We start from the raw sequence: 24,662 nt of genomic DNA on the forward strand, positions 1-24,662 counted from the left end.
GGAAATGACAGGATAGACCATGAGATAAATGTCATGATTGACAGTTCTATAAGAGTACAGCTGTTATAGCACTAACTGAGGATGGTCAAGGAAGATTTCCAAGAGTCTGTTAGGATAAGTACAAACAAGTAAGCAAAATAATCAAAGTTTAAATTCACTTCATCTTAAAAATATGTTGATCTACAAAAATCACCAAAACATACAAATAAGTTTAAATGATTTATTGAAACAAACAGGGTATCTAAAATGAGACAAACAGTAGGAAAACGAGATAAATGACACCTGGTGAATTTTGTTACTTTGAGGGTGTATCCTACGACAGAGGTTTATAAACAAAAATTATCCATGAAAATTGAATGTTTACATTAAAGTCACTTACACATAATTTCTACATGACTACAGTGCAAATCAAGTATGATTCTTCCTACACTACAAGGGAGGAGACAGACACAGTTAATGAGATTAATTTTTGTGTTAACATCAGAATAAGAGTATCATTAAGAAAACCTGGAAAAAGAATGGCTTGAAATAGGAAAAAAATAACTTCCTGTCTTCTGAGGTATCACTGTAGAATATTAGTGATTATTTTCAGCTACTGTGAGTATATTTTTATAATTTCTAGAGACTAGAGTTCATCATGGTCTGACACATACTTAGGCAGAATGGTGCTAGGAGAAATGGAATTCAGTCACTCATATTTTTCAACTTGGAAATTTATGTCCCACTTATGTTCTCTTCAATTATCAAAAATTTTGATCACATGTATTATTTTGTACTAGTATGTGGTAAGTGAGCCACATACCATGCAACCTAAACAAACAACTGCAATGGATGTACATACATAGAGTTTTGTGGGATAATAGAGAAAATAAGATGAAGGGAAGTCAGGGTTATAGAAAAACAAGGGCCTTTATTTTGATTTTCTAAAAAAATGTTGGCTTGTTGTTTTTAGTTTTAGTGTTACAGGATGAGGGAGAAGAGATGTGATAGGAAGTGTCTTGTCACATATTTGAAAGCAAGCTGAAGACAAAGCCACCAATGTTCAGTGCCTACTACAGGATTCAGCTGAAATCATAGATGTGAGATAATAAAGTTTAAAAGTCAATGCTGGGAAGAGGCATAAAGGCTCCAGTTTGGTGCTTCTGGACACAGATTAGTACATGTATTATTTGGAAATCTCCATGCTTGTCTCTATAATGTAACAGGTTTAAAGGCTTTGGAGCTCACTCACAGTAATCATGAATTATAGAAGTTTCTAAAACAACGAAGAAGTATCTTATTCTAAGGGAATCTATTGTAGGCATGAGACCAGAAAAGCTATGCTTCTGCTGCTGATGTCTCCAGGAGAAGATGTGAAAGGTGGATGCTACTGGGGGATACTGAGACTTTCTGACTTGGAAGATGTTATTTCTAGTTTAGAGCTTAATCAGATGAGGTTAGAAAATAAAATTTATTGGTTGTAAGTCTCTTCCATGCATGTCATGAACCCAAAAAGGATAGTTAGTTTGGGGGTGTGAATACTACATATCATTAGATAGACAACAAGTTTCCAATTTTAATTTTTCTATGTGAAAAATAGCACAACAATGCATTTGTTAGAGAATACCACTTCTGAAACTGAGATTCTATAATGTGGTCTTAAGAAAGTGCAGTAGTAGTTATTTTCAATAGGAAAAAGTAGTATAAAATTTTCAGAAAAATAAAGATGTTGGTAAAGTTCCTGAACTGGATCAATAACTATGTCAAGAGTATATGAACATGTGTACGCTCTTGTTAAATGTTTTCAGTATTATTTCCCGGAAGGTAGAAACAATATTATTTCTAATATATTTTATATTCCACATTACAGTTCTACATGCTTAGGAAGATTTAGAAGTGATAGCTTTGTCTATTCATTTTTGCTAAGTTCGCTTATTTTAGATATCACTCTTTCAGATATAGTTAGCAATATACTTAATTGACAAGAGTAAAATACACAAAAACCAGATAATAGATATATTTCTACCATATATATATTTATTCCTTCAAATGAGACAACTAAATATCACCCCAAAATAGTCAGGTTCTACACACAAAAAGCATAATGACTATAAGAAGATTTTGGAAGTGTTTTGAAAAATATGAGATGTTGTAGTTAATTTCATGTTAATAGGCTCCAGGGAATCTCAGAATTGTTTCTTTCACATATCTAAAAGTTTTGGGTCCAATCAATCCTAATAATTTTTTTGTAAATAACCACATACTAATCCAAATTTGACGTACATTGTTGCTTCAAAGTATTTTTCTTATCAAAACCACAGATATAAGGACTTTTGCTAACATAAAATATTATTTTACATCTGAAATGTCTTCCTTAGAAGCAACTTATTTAGAGCAAGTTTGACATCCTTATTCCTCAGGCTGTAAATTAGCGGGTTCAGCATGGGTACCACAGTAGTATAAAACACAGAGGACACTTTCCCTTGATCTTTGGAGCTGACTGATGATGGCTGAAAGTACATGAATCCCAGAGAACCAAAGAAGACAGCCACAGCAAAGATATGGGAGCTGCAGGTGCTGAAGGCTTTGAATCTGCTCTCAGTGGATTTCATGTGGATGATTCTGGCAATGATAAAACTGTAAGAGCTCAAAATGGTCAGGGTTGGAACACAGAAATTAAAAGAACTGAGACACAGAATTACTACCTCATTGACAAATGTACTGGAGCAGGAAAGTTGTAGCAATGGTAGAAGATCACAGAAGAAATGGTTTACTACATTAGCCTTGCAGAAAAGCACTCTGAGCATGCAAACAGTGTGAACTGTGGCTTCAATGAAGCCCATACCATACACTGCACCTACCATCCAGGAACAGACTTGGTAAGACATAGTGACATTATACATCAAGGGGTTACAGATGGCAACATAGCGGTCATATGCCATTGCAGACAACATGTAACACTCAGATATAACAAAGACTACGAAGAAATAGAGCTGAGTCATGCATTCAGGGTAGGAAATGACGTTCTTCATTGCCACAAAGTTCACCAGCATTTTGGGGATAACAACGGTGGCATAACAGAGGTCAATGAAGGAGAGACTGCTGAGGAAGAAGTACATGGGGGTGTGTAGGTGGGAGCTGAGCAGGATCAAGATGATCATTCCCAGGTTCCCCAGCACTGTGAGCAGGTAGATTCCAAGGAAGAGGAGGAACAGGGGCAGCTGCAGCTCTAGTTTGTCTGTTAACCCAGAAAGGATGAACTCAGTCACTGTGGACTGATTGCCTTCAGACATTTCCTCCTGGAAGTTCTTTGTAGGAATGTGAAAGAGGTTGTTTATCACTTTGTGCTTGATTATGGCATTGAATTCAAGTCTTTTTGTTCTTCTGTCCCTTGTTTCTAACAGCTCTTCATGCATGTTACTATTTAAGGACTAATATGAGAAATGCAAATAGGTATCTAGTGTATGTCCATGTCTATTTTTATTCCATGAACACCCAAAGAACAGACATAACAAAGTCTATGCAATTGTCTAACAATTTTTCATGTCTATCTGGTAAATATTGTTTTATATTAAAATATCAACATCATCCAGGAGAACTGTCAAACAATACCTCTAAAATACTTTCACCATAAGTTAATAAATGAAAGCCATCTTCATGTATATATTTAATATTGTAGCATAGATTTTAGTCAGAGTAAGTTGAACCAGACACTAACTATAAAGCACCTCTAATCATAAAAGAAGAAAGGAGACTATTTCTACTGGTTAATAACTTAATGTCCTGTATAGAAATCCTAGTTAATATATGAAGAAATTTGAAGAAATATTTAAATTGTCAGCAAACATCAGAACAGAAGATCAAAAAGAAACAACCATTAAGCTCATCAGTAATTTAATAAAAATTATAATTTACTTAAATATACATTAAATGAAAGATATATAAAACATTGCACTTAGAATCACAAAGAAGTGTGGAAAGAGATTTAAAGACATACAGAAAAAGAGAGGCACCCACACTCATGAGTCAATGAAAATAACTTCGTGACAATGGATACACTTTCTAGATCAATCTTTAAACTCAATGATATTCCTATCAACTTCCTGGTTTTTTAATTTAATTTACTTGCGCAGGAATCATTATCCCCCATGAAAATTATGTGACCAGAGAAAATCAGAACTAACTTAAAACAGGAGAATGAAGACCTAAGCTCCACTTCTCTACTGCAATCTCACTATAACACTGTAATAGTCTACTTAGTGTAGTACTAATTATCATGTGTCAACCAAGGGAACAAGTTTGACATCCCAGAAACAAGCTTCTATCTGTAAGCAGTGGATATAAGGGTTTATGATAAATCAAATGGAAATACTTTTTTACCATATGGTGCTGGGATAATTAGATAGGCACTTGTTATTAATATGTAACTCTTTCACATATCATTCAATCAAATCAATTCAAAATGGGCTGTTGAAAGCTAAATAGAGCAGATAAAGCTATATCGATATTGATGGAAGACACAAACACATTTTTACAAATTTAGAATAAGAGCCAAAATAAGAGGATATCATATAAAAGTAGTCAATTGAACATTATATAATGTCTGAAAAAATGACACACAGCATGGAAAAAGTTCAAATAATATATTCAAGGAACAGACTTGAGCCAGATAAACTTGTGGTCACTATATAGTAACCATTATACAATGTGGCATTCTGTCATTGAAGCATAAAGTATGTTAAGATATGTACTAAAATGCTTCTGAGCCTGTTTTGACTGGCGTTCTGACCAATTTTCCTCTGTTCCCTGCCTCTAGCAAGAATGTGCTAGGAAACAAGGGTTCTTTTCACACAAGCTCCATTATGTCTTACTACATCACTGTAGCCTTGACACTAGTCATGGGTGTCTGGCTCATCCCAAACTGACTATTTGTCCTGAAGTCTAACATGTTCTCATAAACTCTACTGCTTCCTGCTCCCCTAACACTACCTTTATGTTTGCATACCTTTGACCTTGGTGGAGAATCACAAACACTGTCCCCTATATCAGTTGTCTTAGCCTCCCTTTATCTGATACATCTTAGCGATGAGTGAATCACCAGTTTTCAGAAGTGACATACAACAAACTTTAAGTATTTAAGTTGTCCAGATTATGCATATTGAAACACTCATGACACCACAATAATCAAGGTGGTAAATATAAGTGACATATCCCAAATGTTCCTTGTGTACTGTCATTGTTTCTGTGCATTCAGAATGCTTAATTTGAGACATGCCCTCTTAAGTTTTGATTGTACAAATGCCTAGTTGTTAACCACAGGCACTGCATTGCACAGAACATATTTATAATTCACCGTTCCAACTTTAATAAGATTTTTATATTGATCAATTTTCCTGTCTCTCTGTCATCAATTCTATGGTACCTTTTGTATGCTTTTTTATTTATGGATTTTACTATAATACTTACTGTATTTAAGTAGAATGATTCAGTGCTTTTTGTTTTGTGTCTAGCTTAGTTCAGTTTGTATAGTATCTTCTAAGTTTGCCCATGTTCATTCTGACAGTAAGATTTCTTTTGGAGAATAAAACAAAATGTTTTATTTAAAAGTATTAAATAATGATACATAACAACAATGAAATCACCAAACTATATCTTATATCTGGACTTTAAAATTTTGTTATATTTTAACAGGTTCATCTAGAAAAAAACTGTTTAAATAGTTCTGCATTACCTTGACAAAAATCTGTGCTAAATCTTTATAGTCTTCCTACCTGTATTACATAGTTATGCTTTGTGTCTGAAACAGAGGAAAATATATCACAGTTCTATTGGACCCAGGGGACATCTAAACTTTGATATAGAGTTGGAAGCTTGTCATGAAAAACAATTTTATTAAGAAGTTATATGCAAATCATATGCAAAATATTATAAAAATTTATAGAAGACAAAAAATGAATACTTGCAGGATGCTGTTGCTTCAAGAAGATATTGTTTGGATATGAGTGTGAACTTATAATAAAGACCATTCAAAAGTGATAAACAGAAATGATGTTTCTGGTTGGGGTATAGAGAGAAGCATCACACAGAGCCCCTGCTCCTCAGACTACTACAGTCTAGAAGGGGAGAGGGAGGGAAATTATCTGTGTCTGATATTCAAAGTCAAGTGTTAAGATTATTATTTTCATGTTCAAAATATATGATTCTCTAAAAGTCATCAAAACAAATGAAGAATTTAGATGTTTGTTTGATGAGGGAAGAGATAGGAATATAAGATATAGAGTTCCTTGGTGCCTTGTGCTAATTTGGCGCTATGTTCTAGATAAAGCATTATATGTTAAACCTATCAAGGCAAATTGAATATTTATATTAAAGTTAGTTATACCTAGTATCTACCTAATGAGTAGTATAAAGGGGGATTGCATTATTATGCTGCCTCTGAGGAAATAATACAGCTAATTGGATACACTTTGTGTTTACATAAAAGCCAATTTAACCATTAATCATATACCTGGAAAATGTTAGGTTTAAACATATTTTTTCCTGGCTTCTGATATGTCTTCTCAAAATATGAGTGACCATTTTTCAGCTGCTTTCCTTTGGTGTTTAGAGACTGGATCTCAGAAAATCTGTCTCATTCCTATGTGTAACGGTGCCAGGAAAAACGAAATTCTGGTGCTCACCTTTTCTCTACTTGGAAACTTCAGTCCCTGTTCTGTTTTAGAGCCAGGAAACTTCACATGGAATAGTTCTGTAGTAGGTGATGATAATTCAAAACAAAACAAAACCTCTCCACTCTCTTTCATGCAGGTGATCAGGACACAGATTTTAAGTTCTAAGTTCTTCTCACTTTATGAATCAAGTGCCATGATTTATGTCCTCTCTTTCCAAACCACTTACTGGAATAAAGTTAAGAGAGTTTTGATGTATAAGAAGTGTCAAATAAAGAACTACATATATAATATTATATATATATATATATACATATATATATATATATATATATATATTACACACACATAAGTAACTCTCTCAAGACTTCCTATCATTAGGATCAACTGTGTAGAGTAGAGTGATGGGGGAAGATAGGAGCAATTAAAATGTCCTATTCTGTTCCCCATGTGACACTCTTATTATCTCCCTGGTGTGTAATTCTCTCTGTTGTGAAATAGTGATATTTTGGTTGATGCTAGAAACTAAGCCCTGGTAGACATGTCTGTATGAAGGATACATGATGATGACTTTCAAACTGAAAACAATTTCTGAAATAATTGAAGCCATATTGATGTGTTCCTGCTAATTTAAGGTTTGGGGAAATAATATTTGTAATTTTCTTGAACATTATTCCTTTCATGTCTATTTATGTTTTCAAGGTTTCTTAAAAAATCTCAATGAAAGGTTTGGAGAACATGCTGACATAAGTAAATCTGGAAATCAATAGAGATTCAGGAATAAACACACAATGAGGTTTTGTAATTATTTTAGGCTACATGATAATTTACTAGTGGAGTTGCTTTCCATAATGGTGCAGGATGAAGATTCTTCATACACTATAACTAGAGACTATGAATGGACCGTGAAAATGATGCACACTGAAAGATGGTAACTAGTTTTCTTGAAATGGAGAGTTAAAGATAACCAGTGTGGTTTGTGAAGTAAACTATACGATAGTAAAAGAGAGTAGAAAATGTCTGTATGAATGGTGTTTAGTGCATTATAAACACACAAGTAAATTACTGATACATGATTGAAAATGTGTCTTTAGAGTTCTGCTCAAGTAGGGGCTGGCCAGCCACAGGCCAGTTGGTGTCAAGACCCTCGATGGTGGGAAGATATCCATGGGCCCACCTGGAGCTGCAAGGTGGGTCCCATTATGATGAGTAAGTATGAAGAAATGGTAGAGAAAAAGAAACAGAATGGTTCCTGTGCTGTGTAAAGAGGCAAAAAAGAAGAAATGAAGAAGGTAATGAGGAGTAGGCTGATGTTGGAGGCCTGCTTGCCACCTGGGGTCGTGGTGATGTCTAGGCTAGGCTGCTGCCAAGGGCCATGTCTGGGTCGTGGTCCTACAGCAGCCAGGATCTGAGTTGACATCCTTGGCTCCTGTTGCAAACAAAGGGCATGTGATTGTCTGGGGTCTGGTCAGCCACCTGGGACCATGTTGGTGCCCAAAGGCCACGCTGCAGCTAGGGCCATACAGATCTGAGTGGTATATACTGCTACCTAGTGCCATGGTGACATCCAGGTCTGTGTTGATGTCCATGGCTCCTGTTGCCACAAGGGCCATGCTGATTCCAGTGGTCTGGACCACCACCTGGGGCCATTGTGGGAGCCCGTTTTTTAGGTTCCTTGTGGCTTTACCCAGCAGGTCCACATAGAGAGGATGATTAGGACCCTGGGCCTGAGTGCAGGTGTCTGAGATGGTCTGCACTTGGCTGTGCTGCGGGGAGGTCTTTCACTCCATCCCTTGGCGTCTCTATAAATACCCTGGGGCAGAGACAGTCAGGGCCTGTTGGAATAGGTTCCAGGTCCTCTCGAGGCTATCCCTTATTTTCTATCTGTTTATCCCCACAATCTAAATTCTTCTATCTAATATTTCCTGCTGCTTGCACTCAAGAAAACTCTGGGGAGCTGTGGGGTTTGTGGGTAAACACCCCTCAGGCCATGTTGGTGTCCAGCAGTTGTGGTGGTATTGTGTTCCCCAAAATATTGTGTACTCTAATAAATTTATCTGGGGTCAGAGAACAGACAGCCACTAGATACAAAGGCTAGAAAATGGTGGCACTCACACCTTTAATCCTAGCATTCCAGAGATAGAAATCCCTCTGGATCTCTGTGAGTTCAAGGCCACACTGGAAACAGCCAAGCATGGTGACACACGCCTTTAATCCCAGAAAGCCAGCCTTTAATCCCAGGGAGTGGTGGTAGAAAGCAGAAAGATATATAAGGCGTGAGGACCAGAAACTAGAAGCTTTTGGCTGGTTCAGCATGTGGCTGGTTAAGCTTCATGCTTTCCAGCAACAGTTCAGCTGAGAGCCATTGGGATGAGGACACAGAAGCTTCCAGTCGGCGGAAACAAGACCAGCGGAGAAGTTGACCAGGTGAGATAGCTGTGGCTTGTTCTGTCTCTCTGATCTACCAGCATGGACCCCAATAACTTGCCTCGGGTTTGATTTTATTAATAAGAACTTTTAAGATTCCTGCTACAAGCAGTCTTACTGATGCTGGGGCCATGCTGATCTGGGTGGCCTTCATCATCACCTGGGGCCATACTGACAACCAGACTGGAGTTTCTGTCAAGGATCATGTCTGGGTCCACTTTCCTATCACAGCTGAGGTCTGTGTTGATGTCCGTGGCCCATGTTGTCACCAGAGGCCACATTGAGCCTGGGATCTGGAGCGTGTGTGGCCCTGCTGGTGTCTAGGGGCCATACTGCTGCCAGAACCATCCTGATTTGAATGGCCAGGGCTTCAACCTGGAGCCAGGATGGGGACTGGTTCATGCTGCCAGGGGCCATGTCTTGGTCAGTAGTCCAGCTGTAGCTGGGGTGTGTTTGAAGTCTGTGGCTCAGGTTGCCACTAGGGCAATGGGGACACCCCAACCCAGCTGCTGCTGAGGACTGTATCTGGGTCTGTAGTCCTACCGTGGCGGGGGTCTGTGCTGAAGTCCAAGTCCTGTTTTGCCACCAGAGGTCACATCAAAGCCCAGGGGTGGGGCCACAACCTGAGGCCTTGATGGTGCCCAGGCCAGAACTGTCCTGACCTGAGTGGCCAGTAATTCCACCCAGAGCTAGGATGTTGTCAGAGCCCAAGCTGCTACTGAGGGCCATGTCTGGGCTGTGGTCCAGCTGCAGCTGGTGTCTGTGGCCCATGTAACCTCAGGAGCCATGGGGACCATGTGAGATGAAATCAGAGGGCCGTGCTGAGCTGTCCCCACCATTTGCTGGTCCAGGGAAAGCTAGCTTTGTCTCTCACTGGACATTGCAGCATGGGAGAACTGGCCCTTGGACTCAGGAGAGATGGCCCTGGCCTTCACTATAGGCAAGGGTGAACTGACCCTGAGGTCATGGGCTTGGGAAGCTGACTCTGACCACTTAACTGGGGCAGGTGACCCCAGTGGCCTGGACTGACCATCTCAGTTACCACCCAAGCCTACTGTCGGGCTTTGAGTTGGCCCACCCTAACATCTACCCCATCTAAGACCTTCTGGAACTCGTGAAGGGACTGGTGCTGTGGAACAATATCTGCAGGATCTCCATGACTCAGGCATCAAAGGGATACCCCAGAGGAGTTCTGGTGATGGTCCTGTGATGATGGTGTACCAGAAACCAGAGGCCTCGAACCGGACTAGTGACTCATTGCAATGAACATTCGTGAGTAAAGCTGATTGGACAAAAGGGTATAATATATGACACCTTGAGGCTCCCAGTGCCACCAGAATGAGTGAAGATGTGTTGGAGAGGTGGGAAAGAAGTGCTAGCCAATAGGTAACATTACTCATTGTGAGCTGTACTCTCCCAAATCAGTTGCAAATCAAGAAAATATATGATAGGTTTGCTCAAGAGCTAATCTGGTGAGGACATTTTCTCAGTTGACTCTAGCTTGTGTCAAGTTGACATAAAACTAGCCAGCACAGACAGAATGGCCATCAGTAGTCTTATGTAGCTGTGAACTATAGTAACTGGCATGGAATGATGTATCCATAGGTTTCATAGTTACATGGATGCTATGGGGGTAATCGAGTACTTTATGGTTGGATTTAAGGCCTGTTCCACAGGAGAAAATACATTCCTGGTACTGCAAATCTGTCCTAAAACACATGGTTGGGACCCTCACAGGCCCCAGCAGTAAGCTCCCTACTATTATATTGCCAAAAAAAAAAATAAAAAAATAAAAAAAAATAAAACCAACCTAAAATATCAAACTGCCATATAAATTCCTAACTCTGTACCTATAGATTCTCAGACTTCATCAGAGATTCTTTCTTGTGTAGCAGAAGGTGGTTAACACAGAAATTCACAACTGTTCAAGTGTAGAGAATAAAGGTCTGTGGAGTTCTCTGGTACAAATGGAAATCTATATCACAATCTCTCCCCCAAAACTCGGGGACCATCATGGAAGAGGGTGTAAAAAGATCCTAAGAGGTAGACAAAGGGAAGACTGGGGGAAAAGTGTTTATAGGCAGGACAGAACCTGTGCACTCGGGAACTCACAGCAGCTGTGGTTGCCTGCACAGTGCCTGCAGGAGATCATATCAGTGAACTCTCCGGAAGGATGGGGGAGGGGATCATAAGCCCTGACTCCTGGCTGAGGAGCTATTGACAGATAAGGGCTTCTAGGGTAGGTAGAGTTAGTTCTCTTTATGAGTGTGGCCACTGGAAAGTTGATCAAGTTCCAGTATATGACCACACACCCATGAGTTTACTGTCAACACAAATTAAACTCACTGCGTCATACAAAAAATTATGAAGAGGACACTAAGTTAGAAAGGGTACAAAGGTAGGCAGGAAGTTGATTTTGACAGAGTTAAAGGGAGTCTTGGGAGCTGAATATAATCAGTACATAGTTTCATGGATACAGTTTTCAGAAAATTATTTTAAATATTATAGTAAAAAACTGTACTTTAAAAGATATCATCAATGCACTGAAAAAACACTCAAGTTGTGTCTCTAGAGATTTCCTGACTGACATCTGTTTTCTTCTAACTTTCCAGTTGGCTGTGTCCTGCTGAGGGCAACCATCCCCAATCCTTGGTCACTTATATTGCTTACTAGAAAAGCTTAAAGAATGTCTAGATACTGATAAGTTTGCAACACAATGAAAATGAGGTTTCTGGCCTCATAATTGAGAATTTACTGATTATTTTATATAAAACCTTTCTTGTTTCCTTAATGCACATTCTGTTTTTACTCCAACTAAAGAAATTGATCTTCCATATTGCTATAGATGGGAGGCATTCCAAGAACTTCATGTATTGGAAACCAAATCTTTAACACAAAAATAATGAGATGTGGGATCTTTGAAGCACAGTCGCTATGAGGCAAGTGGAGTGATGTGGTTATGACACTAGTTATTATCTGTGTTCTAAAACTAAGGATCAATTCTGTTGTCTTCCATCTCCAGTGTGTGGGCCCTTTTCCCATCAGATTCCACTAAGGCCAAAGGCCCACATCATATGTAAACTTTTGATCTTAGAATCTCTAGCCTTCAAAGACTTAGCCAACTAATACCTGATATATTACCTAGGATGTCTTATACTTGCATCAAACAAACTAACACACATATCCTTCAGTATTTTGGACTCTCTCCATTGGTCAGGTGCCAATTTCCCCTGTCTTTCTTTTATATCACAGGCTACATCAAGAAACACTGGTTCTCATCATGGAAGCTCTGTTTTCTCTCGCTCAGTCACTGTGGTTTTGTCAGCACTGGGGAAGCCCTGACCTACCATAGGTGACCAATGTCATCTCCTGAAGTCTGATTCTGACAAATACTCTTTTTTGTTTTTGTCTCCTGTTTTTATTTATTTCTTTTTTTTTTAAATTTTATTTTACAATATAATTTAGTTCTACATATCAGCCACGGATTCCCTTCTTCTCTCCCCTTCCCCCCAGCCCACCCCCCATTCCCATCTCCTCCAGGGCAAAGACTTCCCTGAGGATTGAGATCAACATGGTAGATTCAGTCCAGGCAGGTCCAGTCCCCTCCTCTCAGGCTGAGCCAAGCGTCCCTGTATAAGCCCCAGGTTTCAAACAGCCAACTCATGTACTGAGCACAGGACTCAGTCCCACTGCCTGGAATACACTTAAATCCTACTGCTTCCTGTTTTTGTGTTTGCTTGCCTTTGACCTTGATTGAGAATTCCAAGAAACCTTTCCTCTATCAGCTGTCTAAGCTTTGTCTTAGAGATGAAGCGTGAGTCATCAGTAAAATACCAAAGTGATTAGAGAATGAAGTTTTTAGTTGTTGATGTTTTTATAGAAGTACAATAGATGTAAGGTGAGTTCCACATATTTAATCAAATCTAATTTGAGCAGTTTGGAAGTATATAAACACTCATTATACTATCATCACAATCAAGGTAATTAGTACAAGTATCACCTCTCAAGGTTTTCTGACATCACTTCCTTTTTTAACAGAATGTTTAACATAAGATCTGTCTTTTGAAGTTTTTTTTTTTAATTCCTTTTTTTTCTTCTTTCACCTTCCTTCAACCCATCCAGCCTTTTCTCCCCAACCCACCCCCATTCCCTCCTACAAGAAGGTAAGGCCTCCCATCCGGGAGTCAGCAGAGCCTGGAACATTCAGTAGCAGCAGGTCCAAGCGTGAAGATTTTAGTGAACAATATCATATCTTTCTTTATATACACTATAACATACAGCCTATCTCCCTTGCTTACTAATCCAACATTGCTAAAGATTCGTGCCCATTCAATAACCCCATTTCGTCTCTCTCACCTTCCCCACTTTGTTAACATTGCTGTTTTCTTTGCTTCCATGGAGTTGTTATAAAGATATTCTGTAAGTGAATCATTCAGGATTTGTACATTTATGACTGCCTATTTTTTTCCTTCATTAAATTGTTTTATTGAAGTTATTTCCTGGAAGGGATGAGAAAAGTAATAAACATAACTCCATACACTTATCTCCAACCCCAATGCCCTAATCAATTCTGGGTTTACAAATAGTGCTGTGTAGACAAGATCTCTATCCAGACACCCAATAAGTATTTCTTTTTTATATATAATTAATTTAATTTTACATATCAGCCACAGATTCCCCTGTCCTCACTCCTCCCACCCCCCAGCCTTCCCCCACAATCCACCCCCTCCTTCCCACCTCCTCCAAGGCAAGTTCTCCCCTGGGGATTCAGCTCGGCCTGGTAGATTCAGTTGAGGCAGGTCCAGTTTCCTCCTCCCTACACCAAAGCTGAGCAAAATGTCTTAGCATAGGCCCTAGGTTCCAAAAAGCCAGCTCATGCTGGCCTTTTAAAAACAAAACAAAACAAAACAAAAACCTTAGGTTTCACTCAGTTTTATTCATGTTGCTTGAAACTAGAAGATTTTCTTTGGAGTAAAAGATAATTATGCCAGTTATCAAAAATGCAGTGATGATTCAGGATTGACATAGGAATGATAAACTCAATCTAGAACTTTTCCCCCGATAGTTTTCCTTGATTACTAAACAAATGGACAGTCCTGGGTTATCTTGAAAAAAAAAAAAAAAACTTTCCTAAGTCCTTTGTAGTTACATGCACATGATACAATTTAGCTTTGTATTTGAAAATAGAAAATAATACTTCAAATGTATGTGAACTTGGGGACCATCTTGACTGGTCAAACATAGGTTTAGAAATCCATGGTGCTTTGTCTGCTTGTCTTGAAATAAAGCATTCTGTGAGTAACTTGGGTGAGACAATACAAGAAAATAACCTGAAACTGATGAAAAGTAATAATGAATATGCACATTATGGTAATGATTAAAGAAGGTTTTATTTGTTGTAAATGTGAACTAATACTAAAATATTGAATACTGATAAGTAAAATTGTTGCTGTGGAAATTAATGATATAGAATCATCAGACTTCAGAATGTTACAAATTAGAAAGCAACAGCAAGACCAACTGGACAATGAAATAATATATGCACCTTGATTGGGCACATCTTCAGGAACACAGTTGTTAGGTGGGTGTATCTTATTCCTGTATGGTAAATGCACCATCCCGAGTTACGTTAGAGGTCAAAGGAATCAGCTAGCTTCTAGAATACCAGTGTTCTGAGCAAAGTGAAACAAGCTGTCATCAAAATTTCTCTGAAGACCTGCTACAACATAAGCTGTCTTCAGTATTTTTGAGCTTAGCCATTCTGACTGGCATAAGATAGTATCTCAGAGTCATTTTGATTTTCATTTCCCTGATGGCTAAGGATGTTGAACACTTCCTTAAATGTCTTTCGGTCATTTGAGACTCTTCTGTTGAGAATTCTCTGTTTAGATCTGCACTTCATTTTTTAATTGGATTATTTAGTGTTTTGATGTATAGTTTCTTGAGTTCTTTATATATTTTGGAGATCAGCCCTCTGTCAGATGTGGGGTTGGTAAAGATCTTTTCCCATTCTGTAGGCTTTTGTTTTGTCTTATTTACTGTGTCCTTTGCCTTACAGAAGCTTCTCATTTTTAGGAGGTCCCATTTATTAATTGTTGCATTCAATGTATGTGCTACTGATGCTATATTTAGGAAGTGGTGTCCTGTAACAATGTGTTCAAGGCTACTTTCCACTTTCTCTTCTATCAGGTTCAGTGTAACTGGATTTATGTTGAGGTCATTGATCCATTTGAACTTGAATTTTGTTCAGGCCAATAGACATTTATTTATTTGCATTCTTCTACATGTAGAAAGCCAGTTATGCCAGCACCATTTGTTGAAGATGCTTTCTTCTTTCCATTGTATAATTGATACCATCTTGTGCCTGTCAGAATGGCTAAGATAAAAAAAAAAAAAACACTGATGATAGCTTATGTTGGAGAGGATGTGGAGAAAGGAGAACACTCTTCTACTCCTGGTGGGAGTACAATCTTGTACAGCCACTCTGGAAATCAGTATAGCAGTTTATCAGAAAATTGGGAATCAATCTATCTCAAGACCCAGCAATATCACTCTTGAGCATATACCAAAAAAATGCTCAACCATATCACAAGGACATTTCCACACCTATTTTCATAGCAGCACTATATATAATAGCCAGAATGTGGAAACAACCTTGATGTCCCTCAACCAAAAAATAGATAAAGAAAATGTGGTACATTTACACAATGGAGTATTACACAGCAGTAAAAAAGACAATGTCATCATGAAATTTGTAGGCAAATGGATGGAACTAGAAAAAAAAATCATCTTGTGTGAAGTTGTGAGACCAAAATGAGCCATCTTAGAAATAAGACCAAAATGCTTTCACCCAAAAACTAAGGCCTAAGATTTCTCCTTCTAGGACTAGGCCAATAGTTACTGAAACAAGTCAGTACAGATTCCAGAAACCAGGAAGTGTAAAAGTACAGAGTCACAAGGTAGTCACGAGGTAATGACTGCTGGACTATGGAATGTCCTCTCCCTGGTTTCCAGGGTAACTGACCACAGAAATGTCCCCACCTGATGGCAGCCAATGAGAAATGGTGGCAGGCAACCACCCCCTTAGAAGTAAGATTAAGCCATGATTTCTAGAAAGCCCCTAGAAGCAAGCCAATCAGAATTGTACTCATACTAGCACCCCTAAATGATGTAACCTTGTGGTTTTTGCCTTTAAAAACTGAGCTTGCAGACAGGCGGGTACTCCTTCTAGCCTCCACTGAGTTGGATGTATTGGACTAAGTCCCTGCCTAGGCTTGGATTGCTTTTGGATATCCAGAATTAAACCTTTCTTTTACATTCTGGCATGCAGGTCTTTGGTGGTCTCTCTGGGGGTTGCGATCTGGGCACAACAAAGTAACCTTGACCCAGAAAGACAACATGGTATCTACTCACTCATAAATGAATACTAGACACAAAGCAAAAGATAAACAGGTTATAATCCACAACCACAGAGGAACTATGTAAAGAGGAGGACCCTAAGAGGGACATGCATGGATTGCCTCAGGAAGGGGAAATGGTTAAGATCTCCTGGGTAAACTAGGAGGGAGGATTAGAGGGGATGGGACGGAAGTGGAAACATGAGGGTTTGAGATGGCTGATTTGGGGGAGGGACAGAGAGGGAGAGCAATTAAAGAGATATCTTGACACAGTGAGCCATTATGGGATTAGGGAGAAATCTGGTGCTAGGGAAGTCTCCAGGAACCCACAAGGATGTCCCCAGCTAAGACTCATAGCAATGGTGGAGAGGGTGCTTGAACTAGCTTTCCCCTGTACTCAGATTGGTAAGTACCCTAATTGTCATCATAGAGCCTATATCCAGTGACTGATGGAAGCAGATGCAGAGACCCACAGCCAAGCACTTGGCCAAGCTCCCGAAGTTCAGTTGAGGAAAGGGAGGAGGGATTATAGGAGCAAGGGGGGGTCAAGATCATGATGGGAAAAACCAAAAAGACAGCTGACCCAAGCTAGTGGGAGCTCACAGACTCTGGGCTGACAGCTGGGGAGCCTGGATAAGACTGAACTAGGCCCTCTGCATGTGGGTGACAGTAGTGTGGCTTGATGTGTTTGTGGGTCCCCTGGCAATGGGACCAGGACTTATCCCAGGGATGTGAACTGGTGTTTTTAAAGCCTATTCCCTATGGTGTGATGACTTACTCAGCCTTGATGCAGTAGGGAGGGGCTTGGTCCTGCCCCACCTTGGTATGCCAGCCTTTGTTAAATACTCAAGGGAGGCCTTACCCCCTAGGAGGAGTGGATGGGGGTGGTATGGGGGGAGGTGGGTGGGGACTGGGAGAAGGGGAGGGCGGGGGAACAGTCATTGGTAGGTAAAATGAAAAGAAAAGTTAAATACAAAGAAGAAAAAAAAAAGGACCTGTTATAAGCATTTAAAACTTTACTATTCCATTTAAAACACATCTAGGACCATTCCCATCCAGGTAGAGCCAAAAGACCCTCAGGAAGTTGACTAGGAACACACACTTGCACCTGCATATGTACAATCAAGCACACTGTAAGTACATTCTATTTTTATAAGTACTAGGCTCTAAAACATTTTATTTTATTTATTTACTTTTCTGAATATAAAACTAATACTCCTGGGAGGGAATGGTCCTATGACTATGTAGGAATCATATCTGTTAACTTTTCTCATAGCTATAATTGCACCCTGTTTGTTAATTTTTTTTTCTGGGAAACAAAAGAGACAAGTAGGCAAATTTTGAAGAGTTCAATCTTGAGTCTGGAGTGTCGGCAGCAATAAGTTTTCTGCCTTAATTTTAAATGCCCTTTTTTGTCCTGTCCCAGTTAAGTTGTTTGTGTGAAATGTGCAGTTGGGTTCCGGAGGGTGCTGGGGATCAGTTCCCCTGTGGTTTTTCCTCTTTGGAAAAGAGTGTCCTGCTTGCCTAGGGATACAGAGTAACAATTCCTTGACTCCTGCGGTTGGAGGGGTATATAAGCCCATGTTGGTAAGAATAAAGAGAGCTGCTTCCCTGATGAACTGAAGCTGGGTGTCTAGAGTGCTGTTAAACCTCAGCGTCCCTCGCCAGATTTCGTGCTCCAGCTGGGCAGGCGTGGCACTGGAGGATTCAAAGATATTGAAGTCAACCACAGACACTCCATAGCAGTTTCTGATGCAAAATGAGACAGTAACACCCCAGTAATGAAGCTACTATGGCATGACACTGAACCTTGTTCATATTAAGTTCAATTTTTTTAATATTAAAACTAAAATATGTAATATGTTAACACATTAACCAATAAAGTGGCCATTTACTGACATTATCAAGAGTTGTTCACAAATCATGAAAATAAAACCACAACCCAAGCTACATCTCTTCTTGTGTGATTCATGAGAATGCTAAAGCTGAGCTTTGCAAGAGACAGCATATCACACATCCCAGGGCAGTTCTGAGTTCTGTGCCTATTCAGTAACTTATTTCTGTTTACATAAAAAAGAAGAACAAAAGGGAGGAGAAGGAGAGAAGGATGAGGAATAAACAGCAAGGCAAAGAGCACCATGTCCATTAGTCATGGCACAGATGATAGAAAGGGGAGCTTATAAATCAACAGGTATAAAGTTAAATTAGAGGAGATGGATACATACTTAAGTTCCACTTTACAGTATTATTACTATAGTCAACTATATGGTATATATGTATTTGAATCCATCAGAAGTTCTGATTTTTTTGAAAGTATTTTTGAACCATAACTGTTATGTTAATAACAAAACACACAAAAGTCCAGCATGGACTGAAAGGCAAGATGTGCCCACTTGGCCCTAGTTACAGGGATAACCAACCCTCTTTAGTTGGTTTTGAGGTCCACTCCACATGAGGCAAACAATGTCTGGTGTTGTAAATTAATTACAAAACCTATGGCTGAAAAGATGTTAGGGCCTAGAGACAAAGTTACTGTTGCTAAGCTAAATTTTTATGCTGCCAACCTGGCCTAATAAAGGTTTATGCTTATACCACAATCATGTACTAATCTCAATTTTAATTAGAGAAGACTCTGTTTACAATGAATAACAGTGAAAGCAGAGAAACATGACTGTTCAAGGTGCTGAGAATATGTGATAATGAATTACTTAACCTAAACAGGGCATTTACATCTCCTCTTCTAAGCCTCAGGAATCATTATGGGGAAAGTAACAGGAAGAATATGAGCCCAAAATATGGAGTAGCGCTATAAAATGCTGTGTTCTGGGCAGAACACAGCCAATGAAATCATGACTTCACAGCAGCTTTGGATACCTGTAATGAGTCTGTACAAGTCTGTGCTTATCATCAATTATACATTTCTACCTATTGAACTATTGGCTACCGATGGATAGTAGTAGAGAGGGCGTCCCTCTCTTCAGTTGAATACCCTCTGAGGTGTTCACCAAACTCTAATGACTAGTTCCAAACTCATGGTCATACAGACCACTCTGGTTAAACTCAGTGGGACACAAAGCAAAATAAAGAGAAATGAATCATCTCACTGAACATGGGGAAGTTGAGTTGATACCTAACTAGAGCCTTCACACCTGCTGATTAGCATTCATGGTGCTGGAAGGTACTCTGCATGCTACCAGAGGAGAGAGACAAACACCAACCCAGCTACAAACCCTATACTCTACAATAGTGAGCTGCCTGCATGATATACTGCTATAATAGTGGTACACAATTTATGGAAGTTACCAACCACTCTTTAATTGTATTTAAGCCCCACTCCATGAAATGGAACTCATACCTGACTGCTCAGGTGGCCAAGTATCTGAGATTAGATAGGCTGTGGACCTAGGTGAAAACCAACTACTACTGTTCTGCCAAATGAATATAGCAATAAGATTCTAATATTCTCCTAATGATATTCTGCTTTACCCATAGATCAGTGTCTTGCTCAGACATCTCCAGACATGCTGATCTCTTGCCTTATTTGGTAACTAAGACAGATCCATAACTGGACAATATGCAGAGAGTGAAAGACCTTGGAACATTCACTCCTAAAAGAGATGCTTTATCAATCTCCTTCTACCTCAGGGGGCAGAGAGCTATGTGGAAGAGGAGGCAGAAAGATTGTGAGAGCCAGAAGGGATGGAGAACACCAAGGAAAGAAGATTATCCAGATACAACGGTACTGACTGATGTATGTACCCATAGAGCCTGTGACAGCATGCACAGGGAGGGCTTGCACAGGTCTTCCAGATACAATTGGACTGACTCATGTATGTACTCAGAGACCGTGACACTGTGCACAGGGAGGGTTTGCATAGGTTCATGCCAGACAGGATCTCAGGGCTGAAAGTGAGAACTGGATAAGACCTCCCATGCCTAACTAAAGCTATCTCCAATTGATAACTGCTTGCAAAGGAAAAATCAGTTTTCTCCAATGGAGTCTCATTGGGTATAAAAACCACACTTAAGAGTATGCTCTGTGACCCACAGTAGGTGACCGCCCCCAAACAAACTCAGTAGTCTTTTTATAGATTGTTTGCTTCATGTTGCTTTGTTTGGGCAGTTTTTATCTTACTTGTCTTTTGGTTGTATACTGCTGCTTCCAATATTTGTTGCTATGTGTGTGTATGTGTGTGTGTGTGTGTGTGTGTGGTGTGTGTGTGTGTGTGTCTATGTCTGTGTCTCTCTGTATATGTGTTTCTCATGCTTTTTCACTGTTTTTTAAAATGATAGTTCGTTTTCTAGATTTTTTTGTATGTTTATTTTCTAAAAAGAGAGAAAAAGAACATGGAGTATGATGAGTGGGGAGGATCTGGAAGGATCTGGGAGATAGGAAACCTCAGTCAGAATATATTATATGAATTTTCAACTAAAATAACAGGAATTCAAAAAAGAGACTTGTAGAGAGGAAGGGATAATAGGATGGAAGGCATACTAAAGAATAATACTATGTGATGTTTAAGAATATGTCTAAAAATGCTAAATCACAAAGTGATACATCTTTGGAATAATATTCAATAATTTCTTTATAAGAACATGCATCTCATAAAGATGGTTTCAACCAATAACAAGCAGAAAACATTATGATGAGGTCTCATGAGACTACCATGGAACTGAAAAATCCTACATCCTTGAGATGTTCTAGACACCATAGTGTTGTGGCTCCATGTTCCATGTCTTCACATGGTGTAATTCTGGTGTAGAGAGCCTGCTGCACTTAGAGTCATGTACCAGCATTGCACATGTAAATGCATAAAGTGCATGATTGTTGATATGAATAACAATGAATAACTAAGCTACTGATTTATGAGTTTATTATAAACTATATCCTATCACACTTTCAGTGTTTTATCATTCACTCCTACTGTTTATATAAAAACAATGAAACTAGTACAGGACAATAAGCCATGCTATTCCAGCCCTGACTTCATCCCCTTGGGTTACTGTGCCTCTAGATTGCATCAAGAGCTTCAGTAAGGTGGTTGATGTAATGCGTACCATCTGTGGCTATGCTAGAAATTGCTGACAGGTTTCTTGGAAAATGTCCATGGTTAAGAAACACAGAGTTCTTTTCTATTCAAACAGTTTCACTGCCAAATGCATTTCCAAAGAATGAATTACGTGTTCCTCCATAAAATCCTTGATTATTTAATTTACCAAATATTTTCTAAGAGTCAACTTTGCTTTCACAATGAACAACACAAATAAAACCAATGCAAATGAACACATCAATAAAATTCATTCAAGCTTTAATAAATGTAAAAGTTGACATAATTTCGTGTATACTTTACTGTAATTATCCTACAGATAGCCAGCATTCTAGAGTTGCTACTTGTTTCACTGGCTTCCAAGCAAACTTGCAAGTCTGCTCTGCAGGCAACTTCAAGTCCTAGGCTTTGATTGTACCAGACCAGAGGACAAGCTCTGCCAGCCTTGCCAGCATTTATTTTCCCTACCCAGACACTGCAGACAACAGAGATCACTCACACTTGGGGAGAGGGAACAACACAGGATAAGATGGCTACACAGACTCATTCTATTTTACAACCAATTCGGCATATGAAAAAAAAAATTCCATCGCTTATAAAAGAGAATCTGTGTTCACATTGAGCTTTACTATATATTTGCATATGTATGTGTGAGCTTCATATCTGATTTGATCTATTATAACAAAACAGTTCAGGAGGTAATTATGTATGTATCATAATTTTATAGACAGAAGAACATACAATTTAGGAGAAAAATATTTGTTAGACATGTGTGTCCTGTCTCCAGGTATAACCTATAGACCAAAACCAATTCTATAATATAATGCTTATCATTTTCCTATTTGTCAGGTTTAGCACAGAGGATGCTCTTGGTGAGCAAGCTTGTTAAGGAGCTGTACAGCATTTTATAACATTTTTTTTAGATAGTACAGCTGCAGTATTCAGCCTTGAAAAAAAAAATCTAGAAGGGGGCAGGTCTTCCTGGATGTTTGACTGTTACGGCCTCCACTTTGTTTTACAGCTGCTATAAGCAGACTGGATTTGAGGAAGTGGGTGGAGACTCTGCTCTGCTCTCTCTGGGGAGAATCCTCTCTGCTGCATCTAAAGGATAAGAGCCTCTTATTCTAGCCCAAACCACACAGAATTGTAAGTGCCTTTTAGCTGGAAGCCCTGAGGTTTGGAGGATGCTGGTGGAAACTCATCCTGGTGTGTGATGCCTGAAGATTTTTTGAGGTTGATAGCATATAAATGATCCTAATTTCAGGTTCATATTCTTTCTCTTTTCATATTCAATCTCTTATATGCCAGGGACAGCATATAAGATGGCTGACATGCTGCCAGCAGAGATTGGAGAAAAGGGGGCCTGAGATTGTGGACCATCAACCCTCCGTGTGTTCCCCTCCAGATTTTCTGCTTAGCATGCCTCTAGAGGGCCAAGGCAGAAATGCCTACATGTCACAAGGTCATGCTTTATGGTGTGCATATATCATGCCCTCCTCCATATAAATACTTCTTGTAATACTAGTCTTTTTCTTCTATCTGATCTTCATGTTCTGTGTTCCTAGATCAATGGTGATTATTTCTGTGATACAGGAAAAGAGTGAAGTAAATTTCACAGGAAATTATACAGAGATGATCACCCAGGCTGGGGTTAAGGCAGTTATGTAGTTCATGGAAAAGAACCTGCAGCCTGGAGAAGCATTTTAGGCTTGGATAAACTGTACCGAATGTATGGCCAACTATATATAACACATGGTATGATGTGTATCAACACACTGGACTTAAATTGGCCAAGATGAATAATTCAGTTTCTGAGGATATTCCAAGGACATTGTGTAAAACTTGAGACCCTAAGGGGTATTGGCTGAAGACTGTGGATGGAGTAACATATAGATGGGATGACAAACTGAAAGTGTGGGAACCTAGACTAGGAGGAAAATAGTGGCCTCCGCCAGGAAAGGGAGATGGCAACTTTAATCCAGGTATTGTTTTATTCCTCCTGAAGGAGTGTGGAGATAATGTGACAATTGATGGAGTGATTGCTACAAGCTTTATTGGGTTCCTAGGTTGAAAAGAGCTGCCAGGAAAGGTGAGCTTCCTTTCATAGAATCTCTAAAAATTATATTAGGTCTTCCTTGGAATTGTTGGATATGGAAGGACAGAAGTTGCTGACTTGCAGGGATAGATTTCTTGTCTGAGGTCATTGTGGCCCATCAGTCATGGGGCTTAGCGTTTGCAGAGGGCTGAGGAGGAACTTAGGCAGCTACAGGGGTCTTGAGGTCGGAGCAGGCTGTGTGAGAAGGAAATGACTGGTACACTGACCACTGTTCTTACTCTTACCTTTTTTCTGTGAAATTGCATGTTGCTAGCCTTTGGGTCAAGTGCTCAGAAGATTGTATAATCATTAATAATAAAAGTAGATTATGCTTGCTTTGGTGTTAAGTCTGGGATAGTTCCGTGTTTAGTAAAAGATGATGAAGAATATGTTGGTGATTTTCTAAGAATAATCTTTGGAATCATGAGAACATTTTGTATTGGGTGAATTCCCCCTTTCCTTTCTGTTCCCCCTTTACTTACGATAATAAAAGACTGAGGTTACCAGGGCAAAAGCAGAAGCTAAAGAAGCTGTAGCAAAAGCTAAGAGAAACTAAGAGAAGTTAGAGAAGCTAGGAGAAGCTAGGGAAGCAAAAGAAACTTAACAAGTGCAGAAGCCTGGAGTGACCTGTCAGCTTGCATGAACATTGTCTCTGAGTCGTTATTGTGCCTTCCAGGTATCCCGTCCTTCAGACCCCAGAGACTGCTGAGGCTGGTCCCCGGCACTGTGTGGTGATATATTGTGTACCCTAATAAAATTTACGTGAAGATCAGAGGACAGAACAAGCCATCAGATTAAACATAGAGGGCAGGCAGTGGTGGCATTCACCTTTAATCCTAGCACTCAGGAGGCAGAGATCTGTCTGTATCTCTATGGGTTCAAAGCCACCCTGGACTACATGAGATTGATTCAGTCTAGGAGAGAAACAGAGCCAGGCAGTGGTGGCACACCCCTTTAATCTCAGTACTAGGAAGCACACACGCCTTTAATCCCAGGAAGTGATGGCTGGGCGGAGAAAGGTATATAAGGCGTGAGGAGACAGGAACTA

General features: G+C 39.4%; 1 protein-coding gene across 1 annotated transcript; it reads right to left on the bottom strand.

Moving 5' to 3' along the window:
- Positions 1 to 2,333: 2,333 nt before the first annotated feature.
- On the bottom strand, positions 2,334 to 3,272 carry LOC114691266 (olfactory receptor 150-like). Its single transcript, XM_028866526.1, has one exon. It carries the CDS (start codon positions 3,270 to 3,272, stop codon positions 2,334 to 2,336), a length of 939 nt encoding a protein of 312 aa, XP_028722359.1.
- Positions 3,273 to 24,662: the final 21,390 nt, after the last annotated feature.

The sequence above is a fragment of the Peromyscus leucopus genome, chromosome 7, assembly GCF_004664715.2.
Source record: "Peromyscus leucopus breed LL Stock chromosome 7, UCI_PerLeu_2.1, whole genome shotgun sequence".
NCBI lineage: Eukaryota > Metazoa > Chordata > Mammalia > Rodentia > Cricetidae > Peromyscus > Peromyscus leucopus.

Coding starts and splice junctions, on each gene's coding strand:
- LOC114691266 (XM_028866526.1), bottom strand. CDS start 3,272: ATGTCTGAAGGCAATCAGTCCACAGTGACTGAGTTCATCCTTTCTGGG.